The sequence below is a fragment of the Natator depressus genome, chromosome 3, assembly GCF_965152275.1.
Source record: "Natator depressus isolate rNatDep1 chromosome 3, rNatDep2.hap1, whole genome shotgun sequence".
NCBI lineage: Eukaryota > Metazoa > Chordata > Testudines > Cheloniidae > Natator > Natator depressus.
In genome coordinates, this window is record NC_134236.1 from 120,782,384 (window position 1) to 120,804,925 (window position 22,542).

Genomic DNA, 22,542 nt, shown 5'->3' on the forward strand with positions numbered 1-22,542 from the left:
TGGGAAACCAGGGCACAGTTCTCTTCTGTTACACCAGTGGAACCCCATTGATACCAGTGGCATTGTAACTGATGTATCTCAGAGGAGAATTTGTCCTGCTGGGATATTTCATTTGGAATGTATAGTATGGGAAAATAGGTAAATGGAACAAAGTCTTAAATTGGAACCCTTTTGCTAAATATGAGTGCTAATATGTTTTATATGTTCATAAACATCTTGCTTTATTTTGTAATTGTAGAAAGAAACAATAGGAGATGGAGCTGAGCCAAAAAGTTTGGATCTGCATGCACAGGCCAGATCCTCAGCTGGTGTAAATCAGCAGAGCTTCGTTGACTTTGCTGTAACCATTGTTATTTATACCAGCTAAGGATGCTGTTCTGAGACCTCATCGAAGTCTTGGGGGTACATTATCAGGGCGTTTCAAGGGCCAGAGAGCACTGCATTCCAGCAATCCTCCTTTGATAGGGCAGCTCCTACGGGACTGTTAAAGGCTGGCAGAACTTGCTCTGAGGGTCAGTTCAGCTGCAGGACTGGGAGAGCAGGAAAGGTGGCTTAGAGCCACCTTTGATTCATGCCATCCCCCCAACATACTCACCAACTGTGTGGAGTTCTGCTCTGGAGCAGCTGAGGCTTGAGCTCTTGTTTACCATGGTTTGGGGAGTAAAATACTTCTCACATAAACCAAAACTTTTTCAAATGAGTCTTCAACTCCTCCCTGTCAAAACCTGACAGGATGGTCCTGTTCTTTCAGCGATCATGCGTCCTGGTCTGTTTAATTTAGAAACCTTGTGATGGCTAAAATGAAGTTGATTACGAGCTCTGGGCAGACTCCCTGTGTGGTGGGAAATCCAATAAGATAAACTAAGAACATTTTTTATGAACACTTCAGGTCACTAGGAGGGAAAATATTATCCTCCCAGGGAACTGTATTATTGTAACTAAATAAACATTTCCAAAGGCGAACATTAGAACTCAAACTGTTTCTTTAAATGTTAAAATGACTGTGGACATTGTGCCTCTGGTTCCATGCCCCCTATAGCCTTCAGGTGTGACACCGCAGGTGAGCCCTTCTTTAGTTTCCCTTGATCTGGATATAGATAAGTCTAAACCAGACTTCTGTGCATGAAAGAACACCCGCTTCAGAGGGTTTCATTTATTAACAACAAAGATTAGCATAAGCATAAGCAAGACCTCATTCAGGTGCCCACCAGGAAAGCTGCAGTTTCAGGGTCAGTTCAACTAACTTCTTGCTCCTTTAGCCACGGGACACTCTAGACCAAGCCCATCCTCTGGAGCCAGGGCTTCTAAGTTGCAGCTGCTCCCTTCCCTTTGGAGAGCAGCCTGCCATTCCTTCTTTCAGGATAGCTCTGTTCTCTTCACCTCTAGAACAGTCTCTGGTTCCTTCTCTCAGCTTACTCTAGTATCCTTCACCCAAGGAACTATCTCTGTCTCTCTGGAGACCTCTCAGTTCCTTCTCCTAGGCTACACTTGTTCCTTCCCAGGGAAGGCTGTCCCTCCCTTTGGAGGCACCTTTCTCCTGGGAGTACTCTCCCTGGTTCTTTGAACTCAGGCAGCCCTGTGGTAAGGTTGCAGGTGCTCTGCTACTAATTGACCATTAAACAGCCACCTCGGGCAACTGGTTAGTCCCAGGGGGGTCTTCAGAGGGCTGTCATGGGCAGGCTAGGCCCTGATTCCTCTTGACGGTCCAATTGCCCCTATGACAAGGACCGTTAATGCAATAAAATTACCATTTCGACATTTCATGAAGTAAGTACAGTTCTTGTCACTATAAAGCATAAGTGTAAAAGTTACCAGTTACTGAACTGATACCTGTACATTTCCATACTCCAGGAAACTTGGGAATTAGGGGTTGATTTTAATATGAGCAACTGGTTCTTAGTGTTAAATAACCATAGTGGGAGAGAACCATACTACATTGGTTTCACTGCTAAATATCAGTAATTTGTTTCCATGATCTTTAGCACCTCTCCCTAATGGACCTCACTACCACATAGAGACAAGTAACTGCTTACACTAGTACTAAGGTGTCCAGTTTCCAAAGCAAGGGCTCTGCCATGAGCTAAAAGGACTAAAACTCTATTACTTAAACTACATTCATTAGATAGTGTGATGGTACGTCCCATTTTGGCCAGGACAGTCCCTTTTTTAAGCCCTGTCCCAGACAGCCCAACTTTTTTGGCAAAACTGGGCATTTGTCCCATTTGCTCTTACCAGCTGATCATCAGTTGGCAAGAGCAAATGGGACAAAAGGCGCAGTTTTCAAACTGTGGGGTGTGGAGGAACATTCGGGGGAGGGGGGGTGCCTGGTGATGCCAGGCAGCTTGGGCCGGTCCTGCTCAGTGTCCTGTTTTTGCTTTAGGGAAATATGGTCACCCTATCACTAGAAGAACAAGAACCTTTCTTTTACTTTCTGCATTCCTTAGGCAAAACCTGGTTGTGGGTAGGTAGGAAAGGGAGGAGGATAAAGAGAGGCCATCCATGCAGGAGACAACTAGAATGGGGCTGGCTGCACCTCCAGGGCCAGCTCCTCAGCTGGTATAATTTGGTGTAGTCCCACTGAAGTCAATGGGGCTATGCTGATTTATACCACTTGAGGATCTGGCCCTCAAAATGCAAGGGGGAGGTAGGGGCAGCTTTAACAGGGATTCAAGGGTTCAGTTGCACTGACAGAAATTATGAAATTGAGGGTGCAAAGACACGCTGTTGGGGGAGAAGCTACATTCACTTCTTTGCACAAACTGTCTGTGGCTCCATAGCCTGGGTCCGGCATCATAGCGATGCTGCTCCCAGCCACATCACTGCACAATGTTGTCAGAAAGAAGAACAGGAGTACTTGTGGCACCTTAGAAACTAAAAAGAAAAGGAGTACTTGTGGCACCTTAGAGACTAACCAATTTATTTGAGCATAAACTTTCGTAGGCTACAGCCCACTTCATCAGATGCACAGAATGGAACATGTAGTAAGAAGATATATATAATATATATATATACACACATACAGAGAACATGAAAAGGTGGAGTAAGAGGCTAATTAATTAAGATGAGCTATTAGCAGCAGCAGAGAAAAAAAGACTTTTGTAGTGATAATCAAGATGGCCCATCTAGACAGTTGACAAGAAGGTGTGAGGATACTTAACATGGGGAAATAGATTCAATATGTGTAATGACCAAGCCACTCCCAGTCTCTATTCAAACCCAAGTTAATGGTATCTAGTTTGTATATTAATTCAAACTCAGCAGTTTCTCTGCTACAGAAGCCCGAAAGGCAAAATCTGCCAGAGGGAGCAGTGAAGGGGTAATACCCCTGTGTGTGCCTGTCTCTAGGCAACAAGGATATGGGGGCATGGTGCTGGACTCATGGGTGGGCCTCTCCCTGCTCTGAGCAGCCAGGTCCAGATGCTGAGCCACTTCCCCCCTGGTGGGGTCTCTCTTGCTGCCAAGAGTGCACACATTGAATCAGAAGGCTACATCTGCTACCGGGGGAAAGGGACTATCTAGGCAGGCAGAGGAGTTCCAAATCTAAAGTGGGCAGGTTGTGACATGGAAAGGACCCTGCCTCTACACTGTGGGCCCTTCTACACCCACCCCTCCCCCCACCCACAACTTTGGCTCCCAAAGACAGGTCATAAGTCTTAATTTTAGAGCAACAACATTGGGTTAATCAAGAGTTGCCATCCTGATCCTTTATAACACAGACTGAAATGCACCAGACATGGTTATTCCCCATCTATTGAAAGCCTTAGAGTAACGTAATTGCCACTGAATATTTGTCATGCTTACAGTTTCCATGGTGCTTTATTTATATGAAGAGCAATAGCACTCCAAGAAGTTTCCAGACAGTTTACAGATTTGAAAGCATCAGTGAAATGGTAGGAAAATATACAAGATTTACAAGCTGGAAGGTCAGGAAATGAATGTCTTATTTTATTTTATTTTAAAAAATAAAATATAGCCATTTCTGCGAGTGCCCCCTGTTTTGGCCACCTGTAAGGAATATAAAAAGAAAATTAACCTTGTGCTTTTCTCTACAGGAAATTGTCCTTAGCTGTAGGAATCTGCCTGTCTGTACAGACTGTTAAATAAATGCTGCTTATCACTGTCTCTTCCAGCTCCTTATGTGAGTTATCTCAATAAAGATCCTGCTGCCCCCTGCTCCTTGACAGAGATGTTGGAGCACTTCCAAGTGGAAAGCCTGGATGAAATCATACCATATAATCTAACAGGGGGAGAGCTGCATCCCCAGACTGTCCCTCACAATATCACAGTGGTGGCAATGGAAGGCTGCCACTCCTTTGTCATTGTGGACTGGGCCAAACCCCGACAAGGAGACTTGATAACAGGTATGGTAACAGAACTTTCCAGCCTTGGCTGTCACCCTGGGGATTTTGTTGTCCTGGTTGGGGTTCAGGAAACTATGCAGAAGCCAAATGGGAAGGTTTTTACCTTAATGTGAGCTAATTATTATTGATAATTTTTCAACAATGTTAACTCTCCATTACCATACAGCTCCCCGAGAAGAAGGTATTAATTGCCTTCTAGTCAGTGAGAAAGAGCTTCTATGTCATCTGTCAACACTGTACCAATGCCACTGATAAGCATAGATTAGTCCTGGTCTTCTAAAGGGCTTCACCTTGGCTCTGTTTTTGTGCGTGCAGTTTTGAAGTGCAAATACTTGTGGGCTTATTTTGTAGCACGTAGCCTCTAACACTCAGATTGGCAGAAGCACTCAAGGGGTTAGAAGTCTTCAGACCTATAAAATTTCCCTCCCCTGCAGTTATTTGCATCAGCAATATGGGAAGCCACATTTCAAAATCAGGTTTCAGAGTAGCAGCCGTGTTAGTCTGTATCCGCAAAAAGAAAAGGAGGACTTGTGGCACCTTAGAGACTAACCAATTTATTTGAGCATAAGCTTTCGTGAGCTACAGCTCACTTCATCGGCATCCGCATCCTTCATCGGCATCGCCCTATGATGGTGTCCCCTGAATAGATATGTGGACACAGTTGGCAACGTATCTTTCTTTTCACTCTTCTCACAGCCATGCTTCAGATTGTTCATTTCTGTAATATAGCTTGTCATAATGTCTTGGTCTGGCACTCTGAGATTGTTAAAGGCACACTTCAAAGGACTTTTAAATAATCAAGCTTATGCTCCCTTTCCCCTCTTTTTGTGATGAATAGAGAGGGCTTGAAAGGTTTTTCTGGGTTTTGCCCATGAATTTTTGCTGCATATTTTTTAACCAACCTCTTTCATTTGGGACAGAATGAAAAACACATTTTTCTTTATGCCTAAGGAAATTTACTCAAGGTGGGGGTGGGGGGAAGAAATTCTAGATGTTCAAAATCTTTGCTAATGGCCCCAAAGTTACTAGTCATATTTTTTAATTTGTTACCCAATTAACAAGACCACATAGGCACTTGCTTTTCCTTTTATTTCTCCTTCAGCTGGGAATTGACTGAGCTAGTTTAGTAGAGGATTGATTTTTCCCTCTCTCACCCCAGCTTGATCAAAATTTCAAGAGAACCCACAGGTGTGCTGGCTTGAAGCCAGAGAGAAAACTATGTAATACCGATGCAGAACAGAATGTAAACCGTGTTCAAGGTTGATTAATGTAGCTTGAGTCAATGGAAAGAGAAAGTGGATCTGTGTCACTTTTAAACTGAAAATGTCACTGTCAGAAATGGATATGCTGAGTGCTTCTCAGACACTTTGCACCTGTTGGTAGCCTGGAACTTGAGTCAGAGGTTGACTGGTACCTATGAATTGCAGATCGACTTTAAGGAATGTTGCTTCTCAATATGTGTACAGTATGATATCTACGTATAGTATACTCCCATTTATCTGAAACCTTATTAACTGAACCCTTTCCTTGCCGCCCGTGTATTTCATGCTGGGAGACAAAGAAGGGATTCAGATAATGTGGAGGTTAGCATGATAGAGCAGAGACCAGGAGGAGGAGGAGGATGGTGTCACCAGCCTGCAGCAGCGCAAGGAGCCCTCTTCAGTTCTGCTGTCACCGGAATGAGTAAGCAGGGCAGAGCAGAGATCCCCAACCAGGACTGCAAGGAAGAGGAGGACGAGCCCTCAGCCGCAGGGGAGGCCGCCCAGCTGCTGAATGCCTGAATGGCCCCTGCTGTCTTGATTATCCAAAGTCCGTGTCCCCCATGCAGTTCGGATAATCAGGAATATACTGGATTGGCTAATGGGAATGTCTGGAAATGTGCATGACTTTAGATCCACTGAAGTTAGTTAAGTTATAAAAATTTACACCAGCTGAGGATCTTCCTCCTCATTTTAAAATGCAACACATTTTAAAGTAAAATAGTGGAGGAAGAAGTTTCAGCCTCACCTTCTCCATTATTTCATACTAGTCAATTTGTGTCACAATTGAAGTGTTATTTAAACATAATGGGTCCAGTTCATCCCTGGTTTAACTCCACTGACTTCAACGTAGTTACACCAAAGATGAAAGTGGCCTAATGCAAGCTCCGGCTCTGAAAAGAAACAACCAATTTCCTTGGAAAAGTCAACAATTTTGTAATTTAAAATAGCACTTTTAAAGAATGCAGATACATAGAGGGAGCGAGAGAATAAAGGGTAGGTTTTGTGTAAAGCAATGCCGTAGAAAGCCCTGATGTCTTTGCTCTTTGACGCTTAGAATTCGTCAAAGTAGTTAAGCCTCAAGGTATCATTGACTGAAACATAGAACTCTCATTGGCTGATCTGCTTTTCTCTCTTCCATTTGCAGGTTACTTGGTTTACAGTGCATCTTATGATGACTTCATAAGGAACAAGTGGTCAACCAGGACTGCAGGGGCTACTCATTTACCTATTGAGAACCTGAAGCCAAATACAAGGTAACAATTTGGTCTATTCTTTTTGAACACTGTTGTTAATTTAAAACAATTTTCCCTAGTTGTTAGTCATTTTGGTGGTCTTAGTAGAATTGCACAAATCTAGACCAAACAGAACTAATCAAATCAAATTTTAGAAATCATGCATCTACTTATAAGTACATAAGACATCACATTGTCCATGTGTGGATGAGAAATACATATTAACTATATTGATATGCTGATCTATATCAGCATAAAAAGACTTGGCCCAGAAATGAATGTGCAAGCTATATACATAATCCAAGCAGCCTGTTCAGGAAAAAAATAAAATAATGAAAGACAGGAGCCTTGCTTGCATCATGCTACACGTTGGCTCTATCAGATAAATGGGAGAAGTGAATTACAAAGTCAAGGGCACCTATGCAAGCTTCAGAATATACATGTGAAATATGGTAGGGTTGTGGGTGAGTGTATATTTCCGCCTTATTCGCTCCTGGCTGCAGTTCAAGGGTTTGTGGTAACCTATAAAGCTCTATGGGAGGGATTTTCAAAAATACCTAAGGGTGCTAGGCGCCCAACTTCCACTGAAGCTCACTGGGAGTTGAACATCCAACTCCCTTAGGAAGTTTTGAAAATCTCACCCTATGTGATTGGGATTTCATTACCTGAAAGACCATCTCTCTGTTTGAGGTGCTTGAGCTCATAGGCCCCAGGTGTAGCCATCTGGGGGCTTGTGGCAGGGTGTTCAACTCTAGAATTCACTTTCCCTGTCTGTTCACAGTACAAGGCCCATATGTTTTCTCTAAGTAGTGACTTTTCTTGAGATGAAATGGTGCAACGGTAACGGCACCAGACTTAAGGTTGTGTTACAGAGTTCACTTTAACAGGAACATTAAACCTGTATTTTGTAAAGATCTCGTTGAAAGGGCAAAAACCAAAGCATAGACTGCAAACACGGAGCACTATTTGAACATTTCACAGCTTGAAAAAAAATGAATTGATATAGAGAAAATACTAAGCATTCAGAATTACCTACATTGACAGTTTTCCAGTGGCTAGTCTCACTTACTTTGTATCCCTGAAACACCCTGGGACTTGTCCTTTGGCCACATTGTTGCTCTCTGTGTGCTGATTTCTAGAGTATCAGTTAGGCCCGGTCTACACTTAAAAGTTAGGTTGACCTAGGTACGTTTCTAAGTGCTGTTTAAAATGTCATGCCCTGAATGCCATGGTTGGGTCAACCACCCCCCAGGTTTAGCTGCAGCTAAGTTGACAGAAGAATTCTTCCATTGACCTAGCTACCACCTCTCAAAGAGGTGGATCAACTGCATCCAATGGAAAAAAACCTCTTCTGTTGATATGGAAAGTGTCTACAATGCTACATCAACGAAGCCGCAGTGCTGCACTGTGCCACTGAAGTGCTTGTCATGTAGACGGAGCCTTATACATCAGTAGTGTTGGTCTATAGTGCATTTTATAACATTGTAGCCATAATGGAAAAGATGTGTTCCCACGCAATCCCACTGAATTTGGTGACAAATCTGTAATGGCACAAATATCATTACTCTCTCCGGGGTTGAGCAGACAGGGGATGGGGAGAGAAGGAGATAGTAATGACTCTCTCATCAAATGCCTTTGTAGTCCAAGGAAAAGTTTTCTGAGCTGTGAAAGAGGAGGCCAGGCATTCAGTTGTCGCCTCTTCTAACTGCTGTTTTAATTCACTGCCTTTATTAATGACTAAGACCAGGAACCCCAACCTAGGAGACCGTTAATGAAGAGCTGTTGAACACTCTCCATCCCCATCCATTATTTGAAATAAGTTGTCAGACTTAGTTATGAGTTTATGCGAGGTCACTGGAGGTCTCTAACTCAACACCTCCAGATTGTATTGACTGCATCACACTGCCTTTCAGAATGATGAAACCAGTTTTGATTATCCTATTTTTAACCACTATAAACCACACTCCTCTCCCAGCACTAGGAATAGACGGCAGGATTTCTGATCACCGGTATTCTACTGCTGATTAGAAAATAGTGTGTAATCCACTTGGGAAAGTGTGTGTCAAGTCCTACTCCAGCTACTGCTCTACTAAAGGGCTAACAATTATTCCTCTAGCTAAACTAGGAAGTGTCTAAACTAGTAATCTAAAATTCATGGGATTCACATCCTGCTCGTAATCTATGTTGGAGGCATTGTATGGTTGTATGTGATTCAAGCAGCAAGAAGACCTCTTTAAAACAGATTTTATATTACGATCATCTGTAAATTGAATCACCAAAATACACATTTCAATCCCTTTACTTGAGTAACCAACTAGTCAGTGTTCATTATGCAACTCCCACTGAGCCTCATCCATAGAGGATGTAAATCTGTGACAGCTCTCAATTTGAGAGCCTGCCTCTTTAGCACAAGCAGGAAAGAGTGATGCTTTTAGCTCTCGAGGACAATGGTTCAATCTCTGGTGTTGGTCAAGATGGTGGTGGTTATACAGGTAAGTGCCTTAGTTTGCCATCTTTGTAGGTTTAGAGGTATGCTTCATACAGGAAAGGATGGGAGTCCCAGAAGAAAGGGGGGTGCAATAGGCAGGCTTGCTGGTGTAACACAGAGATGTACACCCCGCTGCTGCAGCTGCTCCTGGCTCTATCCAATTGTCAAAAGTCCATGAAAGGCTACAGAGTGTTCTGGGAAGTGAGTGATGACACACTCCTTCATGGAGGTTCCCTCCGGCTGCCAGGTTATGTCGTCACTGCTCAGCGTGGAGTGCTGCTCTTGGTGCACTTACTGTCAGTAACTTTTAAACAAAGCTAAACTATTGTAGACATAAAGAACATCCCAGCCTCCCACGCTCTTCAGAGGGGTCAGTGTCATCAGGAGCTGCTTCAGTAGCACAGTTTCTCCCTCTGATTCCCAGGCCGGTGCAGCTTTCTGGGGAGTTATCCACTGAAGTTCTCCAACCCTGCACAAAGAACCTAGGAAATCAGCAAACAAAAACTTCACTTGGCAGCAATGAAGGTTGCAGAAGCACACACCATCCACCCAAACCCTTAAAAGAATGCAGATAAGACATTAATGAGAACGACTTGTGCATTCCTTTCCACCTTCGTATTGCCTGCAATACTGTCGATGACCCACGCTGTAAGGCACTCACTTCCATCTCCCAAGGCACCAAAAAGCAATATATACCCCATCTTCATAAACTTGAGCTCTAACGCAAAACGTTAATAGTGACAAGGCAGCATCACTTCCCACATGCATGGCCAGATGTGCCGATCTGTTGAGAGACTAGATATAAAAAGTCGGTGAGGTGACTGTTAAGGTTTTAGAGCAGTGGTTCCCAAACTTTAACAACCCACAAACCCCTTTCACGAAAATATCAAATCTTGTGAACCCCCTCCTAAAAATGAATATTTCCAGGGATTTTCTCCCTTACCTGAGCATAAATTATAGAAGCTGTGATCTTGGAAATAATTTGGTTTTTTTATGACCTGCTTATCACACACTATTTACTATTACATTATTATTTATCATTACATTATTAATTTTATTACATTATGAAAATGGCAACATTCTTCCAAGATTTTACTTTTGTAGCTCATATCACTTCGATTAAGCCTCCCACATGTTTCATCAAGGAGTACCAGACATGAAACAGCATGAAGGTATTTAAGAAGCCAACTCAAATAAAGAGTTCTTCGCACAAGCATTCGGATCTTGAGAAATCCAGCCTAACAACGCACGACTACAACAAAGCTTAAATTTGTTCTGCCAGGAAGTCATGGTCACAGGGCTCAGGCTGCCGGGCCCCGGCGCCTGGGGTCCCTAGGGACAGCTCTGTCTGCCACTACAGAATTTTTTTCTGAGAGCCCCCGATACATTTTGTGAACCCCCAAGAGTTCATGAACCCCAGTTTGAGAACCACTGTTTTAGAGGGAGGTGAGGCACACATTATGTCAGTGGGTTTCACAGCTGTTTGCTAGACAGAAGTGGAAAGTTGAGGCTAAGGAGTCCTGGGTTCTCGTCCAAGGTTCTGAGGGATATGTACTCTAGTGGTTACAGACCCTTCTGCCCTGACCCCTGTCAACCCAGACCCCTTCTGCTTCTAGCTCCTCAAGCCTGTCCTTTTCCCAGTCCCCACTACCATCTTCGCTCAGCTCCCAGTCTCCAGTCTCCCCACCTTCAGCGCCACATTCTAGTCCCCTCCCAGTTCTTTGTCCCAGTACCCCTCTTCCTTCCCACTTGTCTCCATATCCCAGACCTAGTCCTCCAACTTCCTCTGGCTCCTCATTTCATTATGCCCTTACCCTGGCCACTTGTCCCAGTCTCCCCACTCTCTACCCTCCAGGCCTATCTCCTCACCCCTCTACATTCAAGTCAAGCTGCTTCCTTCTCCTCCACCTCCACACTGCCTGGGCACCAGCAGGGTGAACCCTGAAATCACCAGAGAGACCATTTTCCTGCTCTAAGTTCCAGTGCCCAGCATCAGAGTGGCTCCTGGATGTCAAGAGCAGCCATTGCAAGGAGAATTTTGCTGAGCTGCTGAAGCTCTGAGCTGGAGCATGCTCTGTATAGATGGAATCTTCAGTGAAGTTAGCTTCCACGTTCTAACACGTCTTTATTGAGCAAGTGTGAACTGAGATCTTCAGAAGCTCATCCCGTGGCCACATTTGGACAGTTTTTCACAAGAACAATAAAAGTCACATCCTAGACACCAGGGCAAGTTCCCTGCCAAATTTCAAGTGCCTGTTCCAATAGCTTGAGGTTCTAGAGATTCTCAGTGAAACAGTTCTACGGATTTTTAACCTAAGCAAAACAGTGTATATTTCTGTAACCCTGTTCTGAGACTTGGCCTCCATTATGCACTTTGCAGAGGAACTTTGTTTTAACAGATGCATCTAGCATCTGTGGGCACAGCAAGTGGATCCTTTTCTATACAAAAAATTGTCTGCCTCAGCCAATATCATTTACATACTCCAGATTCACAAACTGAATTGACTATGTATTTTTTGTCTTAAAAATATCTCCATAACTGCTGTGTGGGAAGTATCTAATTGAGAAAACATGAACTGGAGGAAGAAATTAGACTGGAACCTGTGTGTTCACAATAGTGTGTGCATTTTATGAGAAATCTCTGATTAAGTAAGATTTACTGTACACCAATGTTGATATCAGTGCTCAGCATTCCATATGAGAGGCTGTCATGTTGTTCAAACTACGGCCTGTACAGCATATGAATCCTGGATCAGCTTCAGACCAAGATTTAAAGCTGTTGTCACACCCTGGGTAACATGGTTGGGAGAACCTCAAACAGCTCAAAATTCTACAGTATCTTAGAAATTTTCAACTTGTTCTAATGTTTTACAAAACAAAAAACCCAAAATATAACCAGCTTTTCTAATGAAGGGCCTGATTCAATGTCCATTGAGGTCAACAGGAGCTTCTCCAATAGAAAAACTCCCATCATCTTCAGTGAGTGCCGGATCAGGCTCTGTGTGACATGAATGAATAAATCTTAAAACTATCTCAGAGGCTCAGCCCACCTGTCTTGACAGCTTCTCTACCCTCGGACTGCCCATCAGCCTTTCACAAAGGATGCTGGGACACGTCAGTTTTTAGCAGAGTGCTCTCCGCTCCAACTTCCTTTCCGCACTAAAGCGCTTTTCTCTGCCTCTGTGACATCTTGCTCAGTGCACCTAGAACTGTGAGCCACTGTGTTACCGCTCTGCCATGGCAAGAGTGAGCTTTGCCGCAGCTAAGCTATGTGTCAGCTCCCAGACACACCAGCTTGTCTGCCTTGCCAGCAAATTCTTCAGGACTCTGCCAGTTCAAACCTTGCCTTGCAGGTAATGATCAGTGAACCTCAACTCCTGAGTTCCCAAGGGGTGTCCTTTTCAGTATCCAGTCCCTCTTACTGGACACTCACAGAAGTTAGTAAGTTTGCTACCTCCAAAGACACAGAGCACATAGCAGCCTGTTGGCTTTGCTGAAGACTGTCACTTATTTCAATATAACATCAGTGAGATAATTTTGTAATAAAACAAGAAATAAGTTTAAGTGCTTTCAAGTGAGAGTGAAAGAGATATGAAAGGGTACAAACAAAACATACTTTCTAATGACTGCAACTTAACTTTAGTAAGTTACAGTCTTTGTCTGAACAGGTTTCTCACCTACAGGCAGTTCCCAGAGACTTCAGTCCCCGGGGTTGAAGGATCCACCTTTCTCAGATTTCAAGTGCTCTGTCTTCTTGGGTCCCTTGAGTGATGGATGACAAAATGGCTTTGTTTCTGCTTCTTTTCCCCAAGGTCCATTGTCTCTGTTTCTAGAGCCAGTGAGGCTTCCTGGGGGAGCTTTCATCCCCCATGGCGTGATCGTTAAGTGGATGTCTCCCCCACTTGCTAGTTTGATGGCTTTGTTTACCTTGTACGTAAATCTACTTCCATTGTTTCTGGCCGCACCTTGCTCAAGTTACATTGGGAACAGGCAAGCAGGTGAAACAACATTCCTTTGTCTAGGACAGACTGGGCTTATCACTGCATGCCAAACCCCTTTTGAGATCGTACATATCTCACACGACAATGTTAATGACCAGCATGTTACCAGTTTGCATATGATACCTTACATGACACCTTTTAGATACAGGTTATCACAACAGTGAGTTGGAGCAATGTCAGACCTGATGTGAATTATGATATGCCTCTGTCAGTTGGCATTGAGGGGCTCCCAGGGTCACAGCCTCCAGGTCCTCTATCACCTCCCCTTGTTCCTCTTTTTCCTCAAGGCCCATCTTTCTGATCCCAGACCCCCTGTTACTAATTCCCGCCCCTATTCATACTTCGTCTTTCGTCTTTCGTAGGAGGAGCTCAAAGCACTTTACAAACATAAATTAAGCCTCACCACCTATGAGGCAGCTAAATATTATCCTCATTTTATGGATGGGTAAACCTAGCCACAGAGGGTTAGATTCACAAAGAATCTAATTTTTAGGGGCCTACAAAACCCCTGGGATTCACAAAGCCTGAGTTCGGCACCTAGGCTCCCAATCCCTATACAATGAATGGGGGAAGAGAGACACCTGAGAGTGGGATTCACAGAAGCCAGCACGCTTGGAGGCTCCTTGCCTAAACTAGCCAATGGAAGTTGCCAAGCCAAGGGTGTGTGCTAAGCCCTGCCTCTCTCAGAGATAGGGTGGCAGCTCCCCCTGCTTGGGATTCTCAGAAACAAATGCTCTCTTGGGAACTGGCACCCATACTGTATTTGTAGGAGGCAGGGTGGGAGGAAGGTGAGAAGATGAAGAAAACTTGCCTCATAGCTTTTTAGCCAAGTGGTTAGGGTACTCACCTGGGAGATGTGAGAACCCCCTGCCCCAGTTCAAGTCCCCTGTCTGCCTGAGGGGGAGAAGAGATTTGAACAGGACTCTGCCACCTCTCAAATGAGTGCTCTAGCCAGCAGGCTGTAGGGTATTCTGATGTGGGGCTCCCTCAGACTCTCTTGCTGAAGCTGTGGGTAACTAATTTAAAAAGTCATTGGGGTAGGGGGACTGTATCACCCACGTTAGTGCACTAATCACCAGGCTGCAGAGTCAGTCCCTTGCTTGCTCTCTCTCTGGCCCACTGTTGAAGCTGTTGCATTCTGGATAAATAGTGAAAGAATCCCACTGAAGTCATTTGAAAGATCCATTAGCTTCAGTGGGATTCGGATCAGGCCCCAAGCCTTTAAAGGCTCCCTTTGCCCTCCTATTTATATGCTGTGTGTATGTGTCTGAGATCACTCCATGTGCTCTAGAAGTATAAAATATAACTGAAACACGAGGAGTGGGTTAGTTTCATAACCCTGCAGAGAGTCATGGTAAGGCATTTCGTTTGGGAGTAACGTCAGCAGTTGCCCTTGAACACATCACTTGTTTTGCATTATTCTGTGATGATGTATTTCCATAAGGAAATTAATTTTTACCACGTGTATATTCAAAGTCAAACATGGCCTTGTCTTTCCATCTTGCCTATCCCTGGCAATGCTCCAAGAGGTTCCTCTCACTGCCTTTCCCCCAAATCATTCCATCGCTGGGGAGAGGGGTGGAGCTAGCATGTGTTGATGCTCCCCTGAAATTTGCAGGGGTCCAGGCCTCTCTAGCTACAGGTCCTGTGTCCCCACACTGGTTTTGGGATCCCCTGCACCTCCTGTCTCCCAGCAGAGGCAGATCTGCTCCCCTAGGCCATGCTGCCAGGGCTGCTTGTGCCAGCTGCCGCCCATGAAAGCTCCCATCAAAAGGAAGGTTTCACAGGAAGGTGCAGAGGAGATAATGCAGCCTCTGGCTCCAGTCATGTTTTTGTTGACTTTTCACAAGGTTTGGGGGATGATGGGACATGCTCCCATCCTACTGGTAGAATGGCTAACGATCACCCCTGCACTCAGGCAGTGCCAGTCAGGTGAACCTGCAGCACATGCTCCACCTGGAGAAAGGGAGCTTAAAAAGGTGAATCTTGCCACAGGAAAGGGAGGAAGTTTGCCTAGGAGGAGAAGCGACTAGGGAGTGTAAGTGAGTGCCAGTAGCAAGTGGTACCAGCCTGGGGTAGTGGCTAGCCTCCCCTCCCCTGTTTTGGAGGCAAACCAACATTGCAAGCCTGATATGAGCAAGAGGCCCTATAAGGCTGCCCCCAGCCAACAATCTGCGGTGGGACCTGGAGAGCACTGCCAGGGACTAGAGGTAATGGGACACAAAAAGGACCCTGAACTCCTGCTGGGAACAGGAATGGAGGCTTCTATAGGGGATCCAGAAGCAAGAAGCTGAAAGAGACTATGGGCATGCCCAGGCTGAGAGTTGGCTGGCTGCATGGTTGAGGAACTGTGCACATCCCCTTTGATGCCATTCCTCCCCTGCCCCCCCGCAACCTCTTCTATTCCCTTCCCACCTGAAGATCTTCAGCCCTGGGAAGGGACCTTTGTGGGAGTCTGGAGAACTAGGAATGGTATTGGGATGCTGGCTGACCCTCTCACCCCCTGCACTGGGGACTAGGGGAATCCGCACTGCATTCAATGGGGGCATGATCCAGCCCCTGGTATTTAACCCTTTAAATGTTTGTGTATGGTTATCATGTGTCGTCCTGCCTAGTGACTGCATACATATTGTTGCCCCTTTGAGCAGGTGGCAGCTGAAATGCGGTACCTTGCAGGGCTATTTTTGTGTGAATGAGAAATCAGTGACACAGAGTCAGAATATTTCCTTAGTGTTACTTACAAAAATGTTCCCTAGTCTCGTTTTTTTGTACAGCGGTGGGAACAAGCTGCTCACAGGCAGCTTGATTTTTGCAGAAATCTGTGATAAGGCACTCCATGCTTATCTGTATGAAGACTGTAGTCATACTCACAACCTCAGAGATATTCTAGGGTCTGACGGCTCTCTCAACAGATGGTCGTCAATAGAGGGATGGTTCCTGCTGGGGTTTCCTGTGTGGTCTTCCCACTTTTACCCAATGAAGGAACTTCTTTTATATTGTTGTTCTGACCATGCCTAACACCTTATGCATATACGTGAGGATTTCAACCTTCATTTCCTTATCTGTGCTTCCACACCCTATCTGTGCCTTGTTTTTCATAGGTTGTTTCTTAGTTCCCCTTATTCTTATAAAAGAATCCACTCATGTCAAGTGTTCTTAAGCATATGGTCTAATAAGGCTAATCTAAAATCTTACAGGCCTCAGCCTGTAGGCCTTGCATCCTAGCCATGCTTTACTTGTATACCTAATACACACTCGTCGCTCCTAAATACTTGTCAGTCTTATACTTCCACAATTCTGCAACTTAAATCTGTTTAGCATACATTGATTATATATCAAATGGAATATGAGTTGGCCATAACACTAAATAACAAAATGATAAATGGATGATAAAATGAACTAATTGGCTAGATTGGATAGAAGGCTCTGTAGGCATGTCAAGTTGTATTGTTATTTATGATCTGTTGTAAATTGACCCTGATCTTAGATGCAATTCTTAAAGGACTTTCCTTAGGACAAAATATTATTTTTCTTTCTGACTAAAAATGTCATTTGGTACAAATTTCACGTGGTACTACAGTTGCTGGTATCCCTATGTTTTTGGCTGCCAAAAACTGCAAGGAGTTGTCATCTAGTTACAGCGCAAATATTTGCAATAAAAAATAATCATACAATGTGAGCACTGTACATTTGGTATTCTGTATTGTAATCAAATTCAATATATTTGAAAATATAGAAAAACATCCAAAATATTTACAATAAATTTAACTTGCTGTTCTATTATTGTTTAACGGTGCGATTAAAACTGAGATTAATCATGACTATTTTTTTTAATCTAGTTAATTTGTTTTGCATTAATCGCTTGAGTTAATTCTGATTAATTGACAGCCCTATTTAACTCTTTACAAAAGATAAATAGGCTGGAAACCACTCTTTCTGGTTTTACTTTGTGTGTGTTGGACCAAATTCTGAGCAATGTCAGGGCAGCTTTGTACTGCACCCCAGAACAAAGTTGCCTTAAAGCCATCTCGGTGGCCTCTGGGGAGGGGTAATTGGCTAGTGTTCTGCCATCAGTTCGGTCCTATCCCAGCCCCTTCCTCTGGTGCAGAAGGTATGACCAGATAGAAGTGGGTGTGGCTGGAGCTGCCCTTTGCTGCTGAAATGGCCTCTGGAACCATTAGCCCGCTGTGTAAATTAAAGTAGCCACTAGGTTCTCATAGGTTTCAGAGTAACAGCCGTGTTAGTCTGTATTCGCAAAAAGAAAAGGAGTACTTGTGGCACCTTAGAGACTAACCAATTTATTTGAGCATGAGCTTTCGTGAGCTACAGCTCACTTCATCGGATGCATACTGTGGAAACTGCAGAAGACATTATATACACAGAGACCATGAAACAATACCTCCTCCCACCCCACTCTCCTGCTGGTAATAGCTTATCTAAAGTGATCATCAAGTTGGGCCATTTCCAGCACAAATCCAGGTTTTCTCACTCTCAGCAGGAGAGTGAGTTTGTGTGTGTGGGGGGGGGGGGGGGGGAGGTGGAGGGTGAGAAAACCTGGATTTGTGCTGGAAATGGCCCAACTTGATGATCACTTTAGATAAGCTATTACCAGCAGGAGAGTGGGGTGGGAGGAGGTATTGTTTCATGGTCTTTGTGTATATAATGTCTTCTGCAGTTTCCACAGTATGCATCCGATGAAGTGAGCTGTAGCTCACGAAAGCTCATGCTCAAATAAATTGGTTAGTCTCTAAGGTGCCACAAGTACTCCTTTTCTTTTTAGGTTCTCATAGTTCTCATTTACCCTGGGAACCAAGCTGGAAGCCCAGGATTAAAGGAACACATATCAAGCTTGTCTTCAGTGCAGTGATAGTCTGAGCTATAACTCATGTTTTGCCCCAACCTGACTCCCAATCACCTATCAAAATCTTAAGTGGTGCTTTCAGCTCAAGCTAACTGGCCCCTCAGGATGTGGATTGACGCTTGAGTGCTGCTGATGCTGGAACTAGTAATGCAGTGAGGATGCAGCAGCTGAATTATAACGACTCATCATCTGTTAATCTAATTGCTCTGTGTAACTCCAGTGCTGTTTCACTTGAGTGGAGTAACTTGAGTGTACTAACTTGAGCTAACTGTTGCAGTGAATACAAGCCCCCTGGGTGCCTTTGTGCCCCTGCCGCCACCCTCTCAGCTGTGCTGAACACTCCGTGGCCCCAGTCAGGAAGTGGGGCCTATATTTAAATCACTGGCAAATATTTCCACAATAAAAGGCTTGCGTTAGGAATGAAGAGAAAGCACAGCTTTCCTGAATTCCAGCCTTTCATGTGGCTTTCTTTGCCACAGTGGGTATTGCAGTTGTGGGCATCATGTAGCCATTAACTACATTCAGAACAGTTTGCAGATTACAAGAGTGGACAAAAATTGTTGGTTTCTGACCACAGCGAAAGAAAAGAGACAGATGCAGCAGAAATATAGGACAGATCCTCCTCTGGTGCAAACTGTCGTAGATAGCTCCACAGTGGAGCTGTGAGAATTTATGCCAGCTGAGGATCTGCCCCATGGAGTAGAGAAACCCTTGAAGTCTCCAACATGGATGCAGGATGCTGGTGTGAGGATAACTAAGAACATGTCAACTTTTGTTAAACTTACACCTTCCCTTCTTGCTTATAAGGACAGAAACATGCTTCATACCATAAGCATGACTAGTGGAGGGGAGAATTGGCATCTGATACACTTTAAATTATCATGAAGGGCTAATGTTAGGCTGAAGAAAGCTTTTTAATCAAGTAATGATTTCTCTTCTTCTCAGCCCCATTCATCTTCCTCCTTCTGCTTGTGGGAATGCTCACAGATTTCAAAATATGTAACCAGAGATCACATGGGTGATGCATGGTGATACAGAGTATTGGTATGCTCACAATTCCTTCATCCTCATGAGTTAGCTATTTCTTTCCAGTTTTGGGGGTAGGGATACGATGGGATTCTCTTTCCTTACAAGTCCAGTCGGAGGGTGTTTATTGGAAGAGAGGTGTGTGTGGGCAGGGCTGCTGTACGTAAATGAGAGAAGTGTTGTGGGAAAGAGGACAAGGAAACAAATGTTCTTTGGAATCACACCCAGGCTGCATTCTGAATTTACTATGTAACCCTTTCTATTGTGCAGGCAATGGAAAAATGGGGAAATTACCCAGCTCTTCTCTGCTGGGGATTCCTGAGTATGGGGGCATCTCCAAGGGGTGTAGCAATGGTATAGCCAATTCCTGTGCCACATCCCTTACCAGCCCCAATAAAGGCTGTGCTTGGGGTGGAGAAGGGGTGTAACCAAAGTGCACTGAGTTCCCTTGAAAGCTGTTGTCAGATGTCATAGGTTATAATCCAAAGGTGGATCTTGACTGCAGCAGGAATCTGGCCCCCTTTTTCCATTTCTGTCCATAAATAGGACAATAAATGTTGTGAATCAAGAGTAAAACGTGGGTTAATTTTGTGTAAGTGCCCCATACTGCCTGTCCTTCTCTGCCAACGCACTCTAAAGGAAATCATCATGGTCCAGCTGCATGACCTCTTTTATTATAATGTTGCTACATTTTGACCATCTGCACTTTCCTGTGCCACAAGATGCATCTGTTACTCCAAGGCTTTTATATATGTTAGGGCATAAATTGACATTCCTCTCAGCAGCCAGTCGGACCAGAAGAGTTAGCTAAACAGTTATGAAATGGTCATCCTGGATGAGTTGGCGGGGTCTATGGAAACCAGGCTTTGGGTCTGGTAAAGGAGAAACTCTCTTCACTTTTTCAAAACATTAAGTCTCTTGCCCTGCTCCTTGCAAAGGCAGACCTTAATATAAGCCCATCTAAATTGAAGCAAACTGATCAGTGTGGTCAGACTGAAAGACAATGGGATTCACTTCCTCAGCAGGAGGCTGGCAGAGGGAGAGAGGGAGAGTTTTGAGGTAAAACAAGCCAGTTATCTTTGGTGTGTATCCCAAAGAATCTTCTTGTTAACCCTCCCTAAAATCCTTTGGATGGCCCAATGTGTGATAAACATCAAAACTGGTTACTTTCAAGGGGGGTGGGAGGTTAACAACCCACCCCCAAAGGCCAAGGCCAGTTATATTTGTTAAAGTGTTCAGCCCACGCTGGATAGTTCCACTGTTGTTGTGAGCCTCGTAGTCCCTGCAAGGGGAACTCCCTTCCTTCTTGCCTCCCCCACTACGTGCTAATAGAGGGATGTACCATAGAGTCCCCACAACCCAACCCCCCTCCCCCCCGCCCAGGGAAATTAAAGAACAAGTTTAGAGGTGAGGAGAGGGGGAGTGTCTCTCAGGGAAGAGGAGGGAGAGAAGGGCACAGAAGGTGAGCATGGGTTTGTCAAGGATGAGAAGAGGAGCTGGGGAACTGGAAAGTACGGAAGATCATAGTAGGAAGGGAGCCTAGGGGAAGGTATTTAGCAAGGTTGGGGAGGGGGGAAGAGATCAACACAGACTGCCAGTTTCCACCAAAGATAATTGATGCACAGGTTCCTATGGATTTTCTCCCATGCTGACCTCTCTTGGCTCTGCTGTCACCACTTTGGAAAGTAGGGGTAGAATTCTGTTTTCATAGTGAGTTAGCCTTTTTCTTCTTGTATGTAGCCGTGACTGGCAGTCAGAGCATGTGACGCAGTGCTTTTGTAAGATTTCACAAGCTAAGGAGCTTTTGGCCTACTGCTTGAATGGGAGATTATCGAGGGAAATAATCCAGGGGTTTGGTGGCATTCTTCCCTCAGAGCAAGTACTGACCCAGTTATGTTGGTCACAGATGGTTTTAAGAGGCACTGTGCTTCTGGAGATACTTGCTACTTTTGGATACTTTTGGATGAGATGCAAAATCAAGAGCCAAACACTTACGGTCATTAAAGATGCCGGTTGTTTGTTGTTGTTTGTGGTGGTGTTTTTTTTTTGTTTGTTTTTTTTTTTTTTTGCAAGAGTGGAACAAAGCAAGCAGCAAGGAAAGAAGAAGCTTAACATACACGTTTATGAAAATCATGCATTTTAAGCTAGAATTTTTGCCTAGTAACTTACATAAATTGCCTCCTGCTTTTTGCAGTACTGTTTCTGAAGAGCAGACATTCAGTTTCATTTCAGCAACAGAAACTTAGCATTTGCAAACATCAGGTCTTGTAGTTCTGGCAGTCGCAGCCCTGCGATTAGCATCCTGTATAAGTGCCTGACAGCATTGCCGTAACAAACCCCAACCTCTGAGTGGAGGATGTGGGGTTCCCCACTTCCACTGAATAGGTGGTTACGGGCGGGACCCAGCCAAAAATCTGATGGGTCTACATGCTTCAGCAGTGACGTTTGCCTCAGCAATGACTCTGGCCCACAGAGTGCCCCCAGATTTGTGGCAGTGTGGAGGCACTGGCTTGCACTGGAGTTGCACTGCTCCCAAATGGTGGGGAGTCCACGGAAAAGGAAAAGCATCCCAAAAGGAGAGCTAGTCAAACAATGGTAAGTGTGTTCCATGAAAACGTTTGAAACATTTTAGTTTTTGCAAAACTTTTCATGAAAAATTTGAAAATTTCTTATTAATTTAAAAAGTGTTTTTTGATTTCCCCCTCCCCCTTCTGTCTCTTTTTAACTCCTTCTCCTTTTTCTAGTGGCAGAATGGATAAAAAGGAAAAAAAGGGAGAGAAAGTGGGGAGAAAACAAAAAACATAAAACTGAAAAGGAAAAAGGGCCGTCGGTTGGTTTTTTAACCAAAACATTGTAAAAAATTTTAATGAAATGAAAAATGTTTAAGCATGTGCTTAATTTTAAGCAGCTGAATAGTCCAGTCTCTATCCAGCAAAGCATTTGAATTTTACTGGGACTTCTCACTTAAAGTTAAGCACTTTCTTAAGTACTTTGCTGAATCAGGGCTTTGATAACAAACTAATAACTCAACATATGTAACTTTTCTCGGATTATTCAAATACTGCTCGTCTAGAAATGCTACCATTTCTAAAGAAATGTAAAAATTCGTAATTTTATCTCAGATATGCTAGTTTAAATCAAGAGTTAATACCATTGACCTCATTGGAGTTAGTCTGGATTTACATTGCTGTAACTGAGATCAGAACATATCTTGTGACTTTTCTATCTTTTATTCCATTCCTCTTGGGAAGTGCTCCCTTCAAACATGCTGTTTGATGTGAACTGGCTATAATTAGCCTGGATTATTTATT

The 22,542-nt window shown here is 44.1% G+C and overlaps 1 protein-coding gene across 1 annotated transcript in view; it reads left to right on the plus strand.

Moving 5' to 3' along the window:
• FNDC1 (fibronectin type III domain containing 1) overlaps positions 1-22,542 on the plus strand; it is a 125,912-nt gene that overhangs the window by 89,246 nt on the left and 14,124 nt on the right. The window contains exons 14-15 of the mRNA XM_074948702.1: positions 4,131-4,361; positions 6,768-6,876. Coding sequence (XP_074804803.1) covers positions 4,131-4,361; positions 6,768-6,876 — 340 coding nt within the window. The remainder of the gene's footprint in view (positions 1-4,130; positions 4,362-6,767; positions 6,877-22,542) is intronic.